At 29.6% G+C, this 14,397-nt stretch overlaps 1 protein-coding gene across 1 annotated transcript; it reads right to left on the reverse strand.

Annotated features, from left to right (window-relative positions):
• Nucleotides 1-4,419: 4,419 nt before the first annotated feature.
• On the reverse strand, nt 4,420-10,992 carry LOC148303319 (uncharacterized). Its single transcript, XM_088270151.1, has 4 exons — nt 10,864-10,992; nt 10,285-10,575; nt 7,339-7,494; nt 4,420-4,476 (listed from the first exon to the last, which is right to left on the reverse strand). Exons 1-4 carry the CDS (start codon nt 10,990-10,992, stop codon nt 4,420-4,422), a joined length of 633 nt encoding a protein of 210 aa, XP_088126277.1.
• Nucleotides 10,993-14,397: the final 3,405 nt, after the last annotated feature.

The following is a 14,397-nucleotide window of genomic DNA, read 5'->3' on the forward strand; positions in this document are numbered from 1 at the left end:
TTATAATAAAATATTTATAGTGATTTTAAAACAAAGTTACATTTTAATTAACGGAATAGAGTACTTACCTCGTGTTTTACGATTTAAAATATAATTCTTTTAACCATTTTACGCTAAAGCGCTGAGCCACCCTAATCTACACAGTAACTGAGTCGAGGGATGGATTCCTTAGTCTTCGCCAATCACAATTACTTATCTTAATAGAATTCCCTTACTACGTTAAAAGAAATGCGATATCCGATACATTAATCACCGGGAAAAGAGAGACAGGAGATTCATTGTAGGGTGACCGTCTTTTAATTTTATTAAGGGCTTAACTTGTCCGCCTCCGTAGTGTAATGGTCAGCACGCTCGGCTACCGTTCTGGAGGTCCCGGGTTCGATTCCCAAGGGGGGTAAAATAAATATAAGTGATTTTTTCACTGTAATATTTATTCAAAATTACCATGGACTGGTACCTGAAGCGGAGGACTGATCACCTTTCCTTCATGTACAAACGATCAAGATAACACTGCGTTTATATGACACAGTGCCTTATGCACCATTGGGATGCGGATAAGAGTTTTATTATTATTATTTAGGGCTTAACTAAGATCTGTCCATCGCCGTGGTGAAATGGTTACTACTTTAGCTAATTATTTAGAATGTTTTTTCTTGAATATTTTCCGCAGATACTTTGTGGCACATTTTATAAACTTTATAAAATTAATTTACTTGGTTTTAAACAGTTGTTTATTATTACAATTTAACCTTGTCGTCATCAGGGTTTATTTAATTCTAAGCATTCAGGATTTTTTACGGAGTGTGTGGAAGTTTTTGGTGATAATATTTTAATGTTTTAGAATTAAATAAACTCTGATGATGACAAGGTTCTTGTCGAAACCGGTAGGTTAAATTGTATTAATAAACAAGTTGTTAAAACAAAGTTAATCAATTTTATAAAGTAAATCTTGCCTCCCACCAGTCTGATGATGTCGGTTACGACGAAACTCGGTCACTGGTCAAATAAGATATGTATGAAAATAAAAATCTTTTAAAAAAAATCATATTTAACAAAAATAAACTTACCTTTATAGTTTATGCTTTGAACTTACAATTCTTGGTAGAAATGCATGTTTTATAAAAAAATAACAACTGTATAGTTTTTTCCTCACACATTTTGTTTTTCAACCCCTGCCTTGTGAATATTTTTTTCTAGCCGCACACCAGTTTGATGATGTCAGTAACAAAAAAAAAACCCAGTCAGTGATGAAATAAAATATATGTGGAAAAAAAATAATATCAGTAATAATTATTGAATTAAAAATGAGTTTTTTTTCATTCAACCATATCCACTCCCTATTTGGAGCATATGGAGTCGACAAACTGTCTTCAGGCTTTTGTATCAGCCGCCAGCTCCCTTGCATCCTCCCAAATTAGGTACGCGTCCCTAAGTTCAGACGAGAACTGCCGATTTATTGTCAGCAGTGGTCGTCATTAACTATTTTTTTATATAAATATGGATTGAACCATTTCTTTTATCCTTTATAAAACATTTTTATATTTCTTCATAAAAATTGTAATCGTGAATTTTCGTTGGTAAATCGTTCCCTTATTTTTAAAAGTGTGGTGTCCCGATCTTTAAAACCACTCATCCTTTGTAAGAATATCTGCCTACGTTGCGTAACAAGTCACCATTTTTCAATTTTTCATCCTCCCTGCATATACTTACAGTTATCAAGATAAATTTAAAAAAAATATATATATATACTTATTATTATTTTGAAACTTCATAAGTATTTAAAACAGGCTAGCAATTACTTGGGATAGACAAATAATTAAAATCATGGTAAAAAAGGTTACAATGATTAAGGAAACACTTGTTTTTATACCACTTGAATTTTATTAAAGACTACTAGTTTCGGAAGCTAAACTTCCATCGTCAGGTCTGAATTTTATTATTCAGACCTGACGAGAAAGTTAAGTTTCCGAAACTAGTAGTCTTTAATAAAACTCAAGTGGTATAAAAACAAGTGTTTCCTTAATCATTGTAGCATGTCTTACCACAAAGTTAATGCCGAAACAATAAATAAAAAGTAAAAAACGTTTTGCATATAAATATTATTTTTTGACAGCTCAACAAAGACGAAGAATAATATGGATGTTTGGGCATTTACGGGGCTTACGACCGTCATAGGCAAGAAAGTATACGTGATCACTTTACACACGAGTAACATTCACCAATTCTACTCATGATTGATAACCAAACTACTCAAACATTTGGAACTTCCATGTATATATAAAGTTCAAATTGGAAACATATTGCTTGAATCACTAGAATTTCAATAGAGACATCTTTTGGTGAGATGAAAGAAGCTTTTTTGATCTCAAAACATATTATGAAAAATAACGAATAATAATAGGAGATAATGAAGATTTGTAAATAAGTATTTGGACACACTCAATATGTTGTAAATATAATACTCAAGTGGTAAAAAAATGTTTTCTTATCAGGTTGAAACACCTTCTATATTTTATTTTAAAATAACAAATGAATACCTAATCACATCGCATGGCAACGAAAGATTTATTTTAATTAAATTAAAAACTTGAATAATCCACTGAATTGAGTTTTATTTTGATATTACGACTAGCAAGAAGTCTAAGAATTAGAATAAGAGAACATCGTCGTGGTCCAACAAGTAACTATTTTTCGGAATTTGCAAATCATATCATGGAAACTAACCATTCATTTGACTCTCATACACTTAAATGATTACACTGTGTTACAAATAAAGGTCAAGTCATGAATAATTTAGAAAATTTAGAAATACATAAAAATTTAAATTCAGATAATACAATAATTAATAATATACTGTTTCAAAATACGTCACCATTATTATCAATGTTTCCTTTTACAAAAAATGTTGTTCCTTAACCCCCCCTACCTATATTTATAAACCTATATATACACCTAAATATATTTTTATTCGTTAGTTTTAATTTGTACCAGAAGATGAAAACAATTGTCGTTTTCGAAACTAGTCGTAATATCAAAATAAAACTCAATTCAGTGGATTATTCAAGCGTTTAATTTAATTAAAATAATCATGTCATTCACAAAGTTAATGCCGAATCAATAAACAATGCAACGAAAGATGTTTCACAGTAAGATCCGTCGATATAATACAATTTTCGCAGAATAAATTGTTTGATTTTCTCGTTAAATTCGGCATCACTCAAAGTGACAAATGAATTGCCCAATTTGGTAGATAGTTTTCCAATACAAAGCAATAGTCCTTAGGTACCCAAAATCAATAAAATGAGGACGAATACTCAATATCCTGAAATTTATAAGATCACTCAAGGGATCCTTGTAATAAATCCACGCCCCTTATATTGAATGGGGGTGTATTCGTTGACGCATTATTCTGAAAGATGTTTTGGCTTGAAATTTAAACCGTGGAATAACGCTGGCTTAGGGAATAAATCAAAGTACAGTAAAATTTAGATATAACAGACCAACGGTCAAATGTAAAAAAATGTTCGCCTAAAAAAATTCAGACGAATGTTTTTTACACATGCAGACAGCTGATGACAGGATTTGATAAGTATGTATGTTTAGTTTTTTGTTTAGAAGAAAAATATTCGTGTTTTTATTATTTTCAAAAATACTTCAATTTCATACTTTTTCTGTGAGCCATAGCGGCTCATTATTAGAAATAGGTATCAAATTGTGGTAGAGTGGGTTCGAACCAAGGAACTCTGACTCAAGAGTCTGCGACACTGACCACGGGACCGACATCTAATAGGACAGAACTTAACAAAGATATCGATACAAAATATTCATATAAAAACATTCAAAATGTAATTCCTTCTTTTCTGACTTTAAAGTGACGGCGGCGCAGAAGGTAAAAATACCCTTCCCGTCCTTAAGCGTCAATCGACCGAACGGGTAGAAAAACCATTCCCGTCCTTAGTGTGCATTATACATTATTAAAAAAAAACACTCAATAATTTTTCAACCACTCATTTCACTCTCATACACTTAAATTTGTGTTTCATATTGTTTATGTATATCGTAAAATAGTGTTCATTTAAAAAAAAAAGTTTTTGGTAAGGAAAGGGTAATCAATTATGAGTATTTCAATGTTTTAGAATTTAGTGCATAAACCCTGATGATTACAAGGTTCTTGTCAGAACCGGTTGGATAAAGTGTACCAGCAAAAAAAGTGGTTAAAACAAAGTTGTTAAATTTTATAAAGTTTATTGAATGTGCCACAAAGTATCTATGAAAAACATTCAAGAAATAATAATTTCTTTGTTTTTAACCTTTTGTCAAATAACGGGTCTTTTTCATATAACGAGGATCACGATAATATTACATATTGTATTAGCTTGACTAAAATAGCGTGTGGGAATAATTAAAGATATTTGCTCATTATTTTTCTCCAGAACTCCTCATTATTGTAAAATACGACCAAGATGATGTCATTATCTGTAAAATAAAATAATTTCATATTTAAATACTTTCAATTTTATGGGATACTTTTTAAACCATATATAAAAATAAAAAAAATTAATAAAATACGATATCAGTTGGAATAATAACTAGTTAAAAACAAAAACGGTGGTTGAACATCCATGTTTATATATGTATATATTTATATATATTTATATATGCATATATATATATATATATATATATATATATATATATATATATATATATATATATATATATACATATATATATATATATATATATATATATATATATATATATATATTTATTTATATATTTATATATATATATGTATATATATGTATATATATATATATATATATATATATATATATATATATATATATATATATATATATATATATATATATATATATATATATATACACAGTGGGTGGCCAAATTATTAGGGACACTTGTACTTTTTTGTAATTTTCAAGTTTAAATGAATTTTTTGGTCAAATTAATAAGTTTTAATTATTTTTTCTTGTGTATTTTTTTTGCTGGTATTATAATTATTGTTTTGAAGATGTATCAATACTGTGAAATATCAAAAAAGTAAGTTTTTTTTCATTTGGATGTTGATTAGTGAAAAATGATATTGGTGTGAGCTCAGTTAATATTTTTTTAAACCATTTTTCTGTAAGTTTTTTGAGTTCAAGACTATAAAAACGTAAGTGTTGTTTCATAATTTATTCGTTTTGCTAATTCAATAAGTTGATTTCAATGAATTTTTAAATAAAATTCAATTTAGTTTGAACTGAACCATAATATTCTCAATTTAAGTATGGGCAAGTCTTCAAACATATCTCCGAGAAAATATAGGGAAGTTATAACCTTACTACTTCATTCCACATATTTTCAGAGAGAAATAGCAGCACTTACAGATGTTTTGAAGTCAAGAGTCCATCGGATTTAAAGAAAAATTGATAAAAACCTGCGTCTAGAATCAGCCGGCGTCGGAAAAAAAGGCAGAAAAAGCATCACAACTCCGCGTGGTGCCCATAAAATCAGGGACATCTATTTCCAAAATCGTAAAAAGTCTGTTGATTGTCTAATTGTTGTTGATTTCTGTTGATAAACGATGAAGGAATCAACGTATCCAAAAGGACAGTTCAGAGACGGTTAGTTGAAGTAAATCTAATGGGTCGACGTCCAACCAAAAAACTACGCCTGACTGAAGCATGAAGAAAAAACGACTCCTATGGGCCAAAGACCACCGGAATGTAACTGTTTCGAACTGGATTCGAATATTTATGGCTTGTATTCATATAATAAATTAAGAAGATAAAAAATATATGTATTTTTGCAATTATGGTAATACATTACAGGTCTGCTTCTTGGACGAGTCAACATTTAAAATTTTGGTGGGAAAAACTTCATTTTTCCGACGTGGCCCAGGAGAAAAATTCCACCCAGACTGCCTTGTAGAGATGGTTAAAAACACCCTGTTAGCATAATGTTGTGGTCCGTAATCTCATTTAAGGGTATGGGATGCCTCTTTATCATGTAAGGGACCATGAGGCAAGAATAGTACCAGCGTACCAGCGAGTACTGAAAAGTCGACTCCAGCCGAGGCTCAAGAATGGTTCCCTGGCGATGAAAAGTATGTGTTAATGCATGAATCGGTATTGTGTCGTAAAGCCAGGAGTGTTATCACATTCCTGGCTGAAAAAAAACTCTGTGTTTTGCCTTACCCGGGGAATTAGCTGGATATGAACCCCATTGAAAACCTTTGGGAACTAACGAAACGTGAGATTGCTAAAGAAGTCATCACCACTAAGCGGCAAATGATAGAAACTCTTATCAGAGTATGGCATAATAACCCTAATCTCTGGCACAATGCAAAAATCTGCATTAAAAAGTATGCCCTGACGTTTAAAGGTTGTAATCGCAGCAAAGGGTGTTTTTCCTAAAAATTAAGATTTTTTCGAAATTGTTGAATAATCACTTATTATGATAAAAATAAATTGGTATTATTAAATCCATGATAACAAAGTTTCTAAATTGTAAATAAAGCACCCCAATCAATAAAAAAATATTCAAAAAACCAAATTATTTGCTCATTAAATTCATTTAATAATGAAAATTACAGGAAATTCGAAGTGTCCCTAATAATATGGCCACCCACTGTATATATATATATATATACATATTTATATATGTATATATATATATATATAAATATATATATATATATAAATATAAATATATATATATATATATATATATATATATATATATATATATATATATGTATATATATATATATATATATATATATATATATAATATATATATATATATATATATATATATATATATATATATATATATATATATATATATATATATATATATATATATATATATATATATATATATATATATATATATATATATATATATATATATATATATATATATATATATATATATATATATATATATATATAAATCCCCTTTTTTTTTCTTGCATATACCATTTTATACCATACCGCCATACTCTAACCCTTTTACTAATTCAATACTATCCTGGACTTGTACCTGAAGCGGAGGGGTGATCACATTTCCTTCATATGTAAACGAACAGGATAACACTCCGTTTATATGATACAGTGCTCTATGCACCATCGGGTGCGGATAAGGGTTCGAGGAATATGTGTATGTGTGGTTGCTGTGTTTTATAAGAAACAAGAATATGGAAATGGTATGCAGTATATACCTTGCGCCCTTTTGTTATTTTTACTCTTGGTTTTAGGCTCAGAGGATTTGATAATAAAATATGCATGTGTATAAAAAATAAATATAAATAATTAAAAGCATAAAACTCACCGTGGAAAACGAAGCCATCGAAAGAGAACTGAACTTTGAGGATAGTTCCAGCGGGTGTTGTGATCTCATAATGATTAGAGACAAACCCTTACGGATACCAGTGTCAGGGTGATTCTCCCAACCGCAGTTATAAGCAGCATCTGCCACCTCCAAACTCTGCAATAAGACATGTTTCACATATCGCTCACTCCTTTCAACAATGTCATATATCAAAAATCGTCAATTTTCAGTTGTACATGTTTTCGGAATGCCCATAAAATGTACTTTACCCCAGCAAAAGCGGCATATTTTTAACTTAATATTTACCCGCCATAGGGCAGAAAGTGTTGTTTTGCATTTTGAAGAAAAGGTATTGTTTAATTATTTTATTTAAATAAAGTAAATGTTTTTGAAATGGAGAAAAAACATGGAAATTTTACCTAAAAAGATCTGTTGCACAGTTAAAGTTCAATTTATGGCTTGATATTTATTTTGAATACATTTTATTATATTTCTTAACTTTAAAAACGATCTTCTGAAATTTTTTTTTGATATACGACGTTGTTGAAAGGAGTAAGCGATATGGTCTCACTAGGAAAAGAATCAACATGTCTCACATATGGTCTACCAATCAAAAAGCTTACTTGACAGGTGATTATTAAATCTAGTGAGTGAAAAAATTATTCAGATAAATATAGAGGTTGTGTGAAAATAAATAGAGGGGGGGGAGTTAAGGGACGTTACTTGTATTAATTTTAAAAATCAAACACAGATTTTTTTAGTCTACTAAGTTGTATTCTATTAACAAAAACATATAAAAAATTATATTGTGACAATTATTTCTCCTTGTTAGGGCATTATCAAATAAATTAAAATGGAGTTCTACAAATTAAAAGCCAAATCAATAAATAAATGACGTTACTTGTAATAGGAACATGGATTATAATGGTGACCTATTTTGGAAAAGCAAATTGTTAATTAATTCCTTATCATATTAATTTTATCAAAATATAACTTTATTTTAAAATCACTATAAATATTTTATTATAACTTAATTAAAATGTCTACCGGTTTCGAAGCTAACCGCTTCGTTTTCAAGACTGATTAATACTAAAACACTATCTACTTAACAAAATTCAAAATATTTTGGCCGCTATTCAAAAGAGCTTGTGTAGAACTCAGTAAAATATTTATGGTGATTTTAAAACACAATTATATTTTAATTTTTACATCCTTCAAATATAAAATATCATATGTTTTTTATATATATATATTATTTAATTGTTCATGACTTGACCTTTGTATGTGACTGTAAAATTTAATTGTGAGTGTAATAATCAAAGTGCATTTAATATAACATTTCCACAAAGCTAGTGACAAATCAAAACTTAAATAAATCAAAACATCTTAAAAATTACATACTTAAAATCGTATATCACCTTTTGAATAACCTTTTCTCCATATGAACATACGATTAATAGGTTCATGATTGGCGTCACAAACAAAAACATGATTTCGTAGGGATATATTTGATTTTCCATCGACTGAAAACAAAATCCTTTAGTCAAAACATGACAAATGCTTGAGATGGCTTAGGCAACTGATTCGCATGAGTAAACTAAGAAAGTAAAACAAATTTATGAGGCAAATGTAATTGGAAATAGGAGCAAAAGGAGACCATTGAAATACTTGAAAGTGGTCAGGTGAACCACATCAACAAACCTTTCTTAATTTCATTGATAATGCTTATTTCAGCCTTACCTCATATCGCTCACTCCTTTCAAGAACGTCATAAATCAAAAAACTTGATTTTTCAGGAGAACGTTTTTAATGTTTAAAAATATAACACAATGTATTAAAAATAAATATCAAGCCACTTGAGCTTTTTAATATGCAATGGATATTTTTTGGTAAGACCTGAAAGTTTTTTCTCCATTTGAAAAATATTTAATATATTTAAAAAAATAATTAAACAATACCTTTTCTTCAAAATGCAAAAACAACATTTTATGCCTTATAGCGGGTAAATATTAAGTTAAAAATATGCCTCTTTTGCTTGGATATACTACATTTTCTGGACATTCCGAAATCATGCAAAACTGAAAATTGTCAATTTTTGATTTATGACGTTCTTGAAAGGAGTGAGCGATATCACCTTTCGAATATCTATCATACATCGTTTTGCCACACTGAAAGATCGCATTCCGACTGCATTCAGTCCACTTTCATCATTTTTCTGCCATCTCCATGCTTCACTTTTATACATTAGGGGTTTTACACTTTTATACACCAAATTAATGGCTTTTTAATATTTAAAAAAAATAATATGGGTTATTACCGTTATAAGTTGATATAGTGTTACACACAGTAGAAGAGATGTTACCAAGAACGAGACAAATATGAATGTCCAGTAAATAGACTGAATAGTATCGAAAAACCTGTAAATAAAAAAATCAATTTTATATTGAAATATATACTTAAGTATGTATTTTTTGATATCTCAATACAGATGAAGAAGAATATGGAAGTATGGGCATTTACGGGGTTTTCGACCGTCTTTCGGCTGGTTTAAGTGATCACGTCACACACGTGAAAGATTCACCAATTCCAACCATGATTGATTACCACACTGCTCGAATTCTTGGAACTTCTATATTTATTGTTCAAATTGGAAACATAGTGCTTGAATCACTAGAATTTCACTAGAGACATCTGTGGTGAGATAAAATATCCCGTAAATTCCCAGATATCCATATTCTTCTTTATCTATGTTGAAGTGTCCAAAAATAATATAAAATAACTCATAATTGGAGATAATCCAGATTTTTTAAACAAGTATTTGGACACACTCAAAATGTTACAAGAAAACACCTACTCGAATATTTTTTGATGCTTTATAACTATTTTTCGAAACTTCCTTTGTATCTTCTCCTTATCTAAATAATCGCCCTTCTGAAATAAGGTTACCAACTGCAGTTTCACAATGTCCAAATTAGCGCAGCAGTGTATGGTGAAAAACATGAATTTTGGATCGAAAGATGTACAAACGGCTCCCAAAAAGAAAAATTGAAATATCGTGTAAATCAACAAGACCTCATACAGTGGTGAGGCATTTTTGGAATCCTCGAAAAAGGGGATTCTAGCTTCAAATATCATTTTCCTTTGGAAAATATTATCCAAACAGGCACTTTTAAACATTTCAAATAACGGTTTAGTTGTTACACCAACTCCGGTAGTAATAGTCAGGAAAATCCACATCTTTTCAATGAATTTGTTCTGTTCTATGCTTTTTCTAAGTATAATCTTAAAATCCTCTTTCATTGAATTGGCTTCTTGGTAATCATCATTCATCTGTTTTTCAAGTTTGTATATATATCTCTTATTAAAAATAATAATACACATTTTGATGGTGCACAAAATTAATATTGTAAAGATAGCGATTTGTTCCATCATTTGTATGAGATTATTTTCTTGCACCAATTGGCGGATGGAATAAACGAAAATGCCGTATGAAGATATGAAGAATAATATAATAAAGTGTGGGACGTAGGTGTAGAATCGAAGCCATTTTTCATTTTTCATCTCGAAGGATCCACAGAGAATGGATGAAAATGAGACGTACGGGAAGTGATCGTGGAGCAATTTGAATTCTGAAATCTGGCTTTGATTTTTCATTTTTTCAGAATTTCGACGGTAAAACTTAATTGCTAGGAGAGCAAAATTTGTTTCACTTTCACAATAGAACGAGAATGTAACCCTTTCATACAATAAATGAAGAATAAAGAAGCCACTCCTTATATACTCGTATGTAGTATTTATAATAATGTATCTGTTATATTGAAACCAGTGGCAGCGTTTAAAAAAGAAAAAAAAATGTTTATTTTTTTTTTAACTTAACTAACTAACTAACCATCACACTGCTTCTCAATCTTCAATTCTTCCACATTAATGCATCTCCTTATACATACCCGCCCATCACTCCGACTTCTTACTTGACTTCTTTTTTAGTAAAAGTTTAGAAGTATTTGAAATACTTGACAATGCCATGCACTATTGCTTCGTTTACTTGTATTACCAATCACATTTTCCTCCTAAATCTTTTTGACATTTGTTTATTCACTCATTCGATTCACATTTTTTTACGTGATACAGGTAAAACACCTATTTAATAATAATATGCTCGTATTCAAATATTGTCTCTAAATTTCAAAACAATTGGAGAATCAGTTTAGGAAATTTGAACAACTTTTCATTAACATTTTTGTTTTTCTAAATTAGGGCTTCACTAAAAATAAAGTGGTTGTTCTAATAAAATTTGTTAATTATGTGAAATATAGCAGTGTAACGTCTAGTTGTGTTTATTTTACTACGAAAAAATAATTATGATTGTCTGTATTGGAACATAACCTTTATACAGAAATCTATGTTGTTCTAATTTTGATATATTCCCTCACATTATAATTTCAGAGTAATTATATATATTTTTAACTATTTTTTTCATTAATCTTAACATCATTAAGAGTAATTACTTTGGATGGTTTAGAAGCGTACCTATACATAGTTAGGAAAGATGGAAATATGATATGGCTTAAATTTATTTTTAATATATCGCGACTAACCAATATTTATTTTTAAACCATGTTCCGCTATTCATATCAAGCAATATATATTTTTTATCGATTTGTAATAAGTGGCTGTTTTTCAATACACGGAAAAGCAGTATTTTGTAAAATAACATTTTTCTTGTCTAATACATATCTAATTAGAAGTTAGATAAAGAGTATGTAATTTTTAATATGGGAATTTCTTTTGACCTTTTAATATAAAATTGATCTTTTGATAATATACATGCAAGGATTGATAATGGCTTGTGTAATACATAGTTTTAAAGGAGTTTCGAATTTTATGATAGTAATCATATTTTTCTTTGTACGGGGGGTTAGGATGTGAAGAATGAATTTTTTATCCTTCGATATTACGTCATACATACAAAAAAACATTATTTTAATACCAAAAGTTTATAACTATTTAACTAAATAACTTTCACGCCGTTCTGTTTTTGCAAACAATCTAGCCTCCTTTTCCTCTCTCTTCCTCTGCTCCTGTTTACATCTACATTCGCCTCATAAATTGTTTTTTTTTGTTCTTTTTTACTCCTTCGTTCCACACGTCCAAATCATCTCAACACACCTTTCTTAAGATTAACTTATAATGTTTTTCTCACAGTTAGGTTCATATTTTTCAGCAATTATAATTAATGTTATTCTGATACTAACCCAATGAATATTATCATTATTTGTTGAAGTCTAAACACATATAAAAAGTATGGAGGTCTGGGCATTTAAAAAGTTTCTGACTTATCATTAGCTGGTTGAAACTTGTTTTTTTTATAAAGTTTATTATTTACAGATTTTTATGTTGAGATCTCATCAAAGATGAAGAGCAATATGGAAGTCTGTCTATTTATGGGGCTGACGACCGTCATAGGCTGTTTTAAGTGATCACTTTACACGTGTAATGTTCACCAGTTCTAACCATTATTGACAACCACACGACTCAAATTCTTAGAAGTTCTTCATATATGAACTAATTTCGAAACGTTGTTCTTAAATCATTAGGACTTCACTAGAGACATCTATTGGTGAGTAGAAAATATTCCATATTTTCTTCATCTTTGATATCAAAAAATAATATGAAAATAAATCCTAAAATTGGAGATAATCCAGATTTTGTGAACAAGTATTTGGACACACTCTAAATATTGTAGAGATATGTGTGTGAGATTCTTCTCAAATTATTTTACTTACTAAGAGACGCCTGAAAATAATATTGTAAATTTTTATCATCACATATTTTAATCAGTTATTTTTTATTCAAAATATTTTGAGCCAATTTTCTTTCACAAATTTTGGAATTACCTTTTAATGGGTTTGCTCTTTCTGGAGTCGTATTGAAATATTCAATAAAACGTGAACCCGTTCACATACCATGCTTTTAAGTTATCTTTTTTATCAATATTATAGTATAATATTTACATGTGATATATTATGTTATAAAAAGCAAAAAAACCTACCTTGGAGTTGCTGAAATGAAATTTTTTTAATTAAAAAAAAAAAGAGTAATATTATTGTTTTTACTATTTACACAAATATTTAAATTTCATGCTGTTTCTGTGAGCCTTAGCGGTTCATTATTAGAAATAGGCATCAAATTATGGTAGAGTGGGTTCGAACCGAGAAACTCTGACTTGAAAGTTCGCGACAATAACCACGGAACCACAGCCCGACAATTTATTTATTAAAATGCTATTTACATATTATTTTTCATCCGTGTCGAGATATCACTAAAAAAATCTAGAATTAATTTTATTTTTACTCTTAAACACGCATACTAGTTTTTCAAATACAGTAAAAAAGAAATTATTCATAACGAAGCCTAAAATTTCTCGCAATGTGTTTCCGGTTATGGATGGGAGAGTTTTCATCTCGGAGGTTTGAAGTCAAGAAAGAAATACCGATATCTGGAGCATGTGTAAGACGGAGGATATCGTTAGGTGGGGACGACAACAAAGGCGATACTGGAATGAACATATAAACTGCCCTTCAAGGTAACCCTGAAGGACGCAGACCCCCAGGCAGACCTCAGAAAAGATGGAAAGACAGCTGGTGGTCAACATCCCAAGAGCGACATGCGGAGGCTCCTTAGGACTTACGAAAAGAATAAGAAGAAGAAGAAGCCTAAAATGTGTACATTGGCCCCAAAAATATTAAAGGATAATTCTGAGAGCTAATTTTAGACTGCTAAAATTTTGACAACCACTGGAAATTAATTTATTTAATTTCTACATTAAGAAAATACCGGTTAAGTTAAGCAATTTTCCAACGATGAAATAATTTTACATTTTCTTTTGATATGATTAATTACTGTTAATGATCATTGAGCCAAACTTTAAGGTCTTGTATAAAGTTTTCGTTGAAGAATATTCCTCGTTTAATCATTTTTAATAAACATAATCCAACTAGCTCGGAACGGAAATATTGTCGTCAAAATTCTCATCTGTTAAATTCCAATCAGCTCTAA

Source organism: Brachycentrus maculatus, unplaced genomic scaffold, assembly GCF_059751285.1.
Source record: "Brachycentrus maculatus isolate JH-2025_06_01 unplaced genomic scaffold, ASM5975128v1 h1tg000373l, whole genome shotgun sequence".
NCBI classification, from domain to species: domain Eukaryota; kingdom Metazoa; phylum Arthropoda; class Insecta; order Trichoptera; family Brachycentridae; genus Brachycentrus; species Brachycentrus maculatus.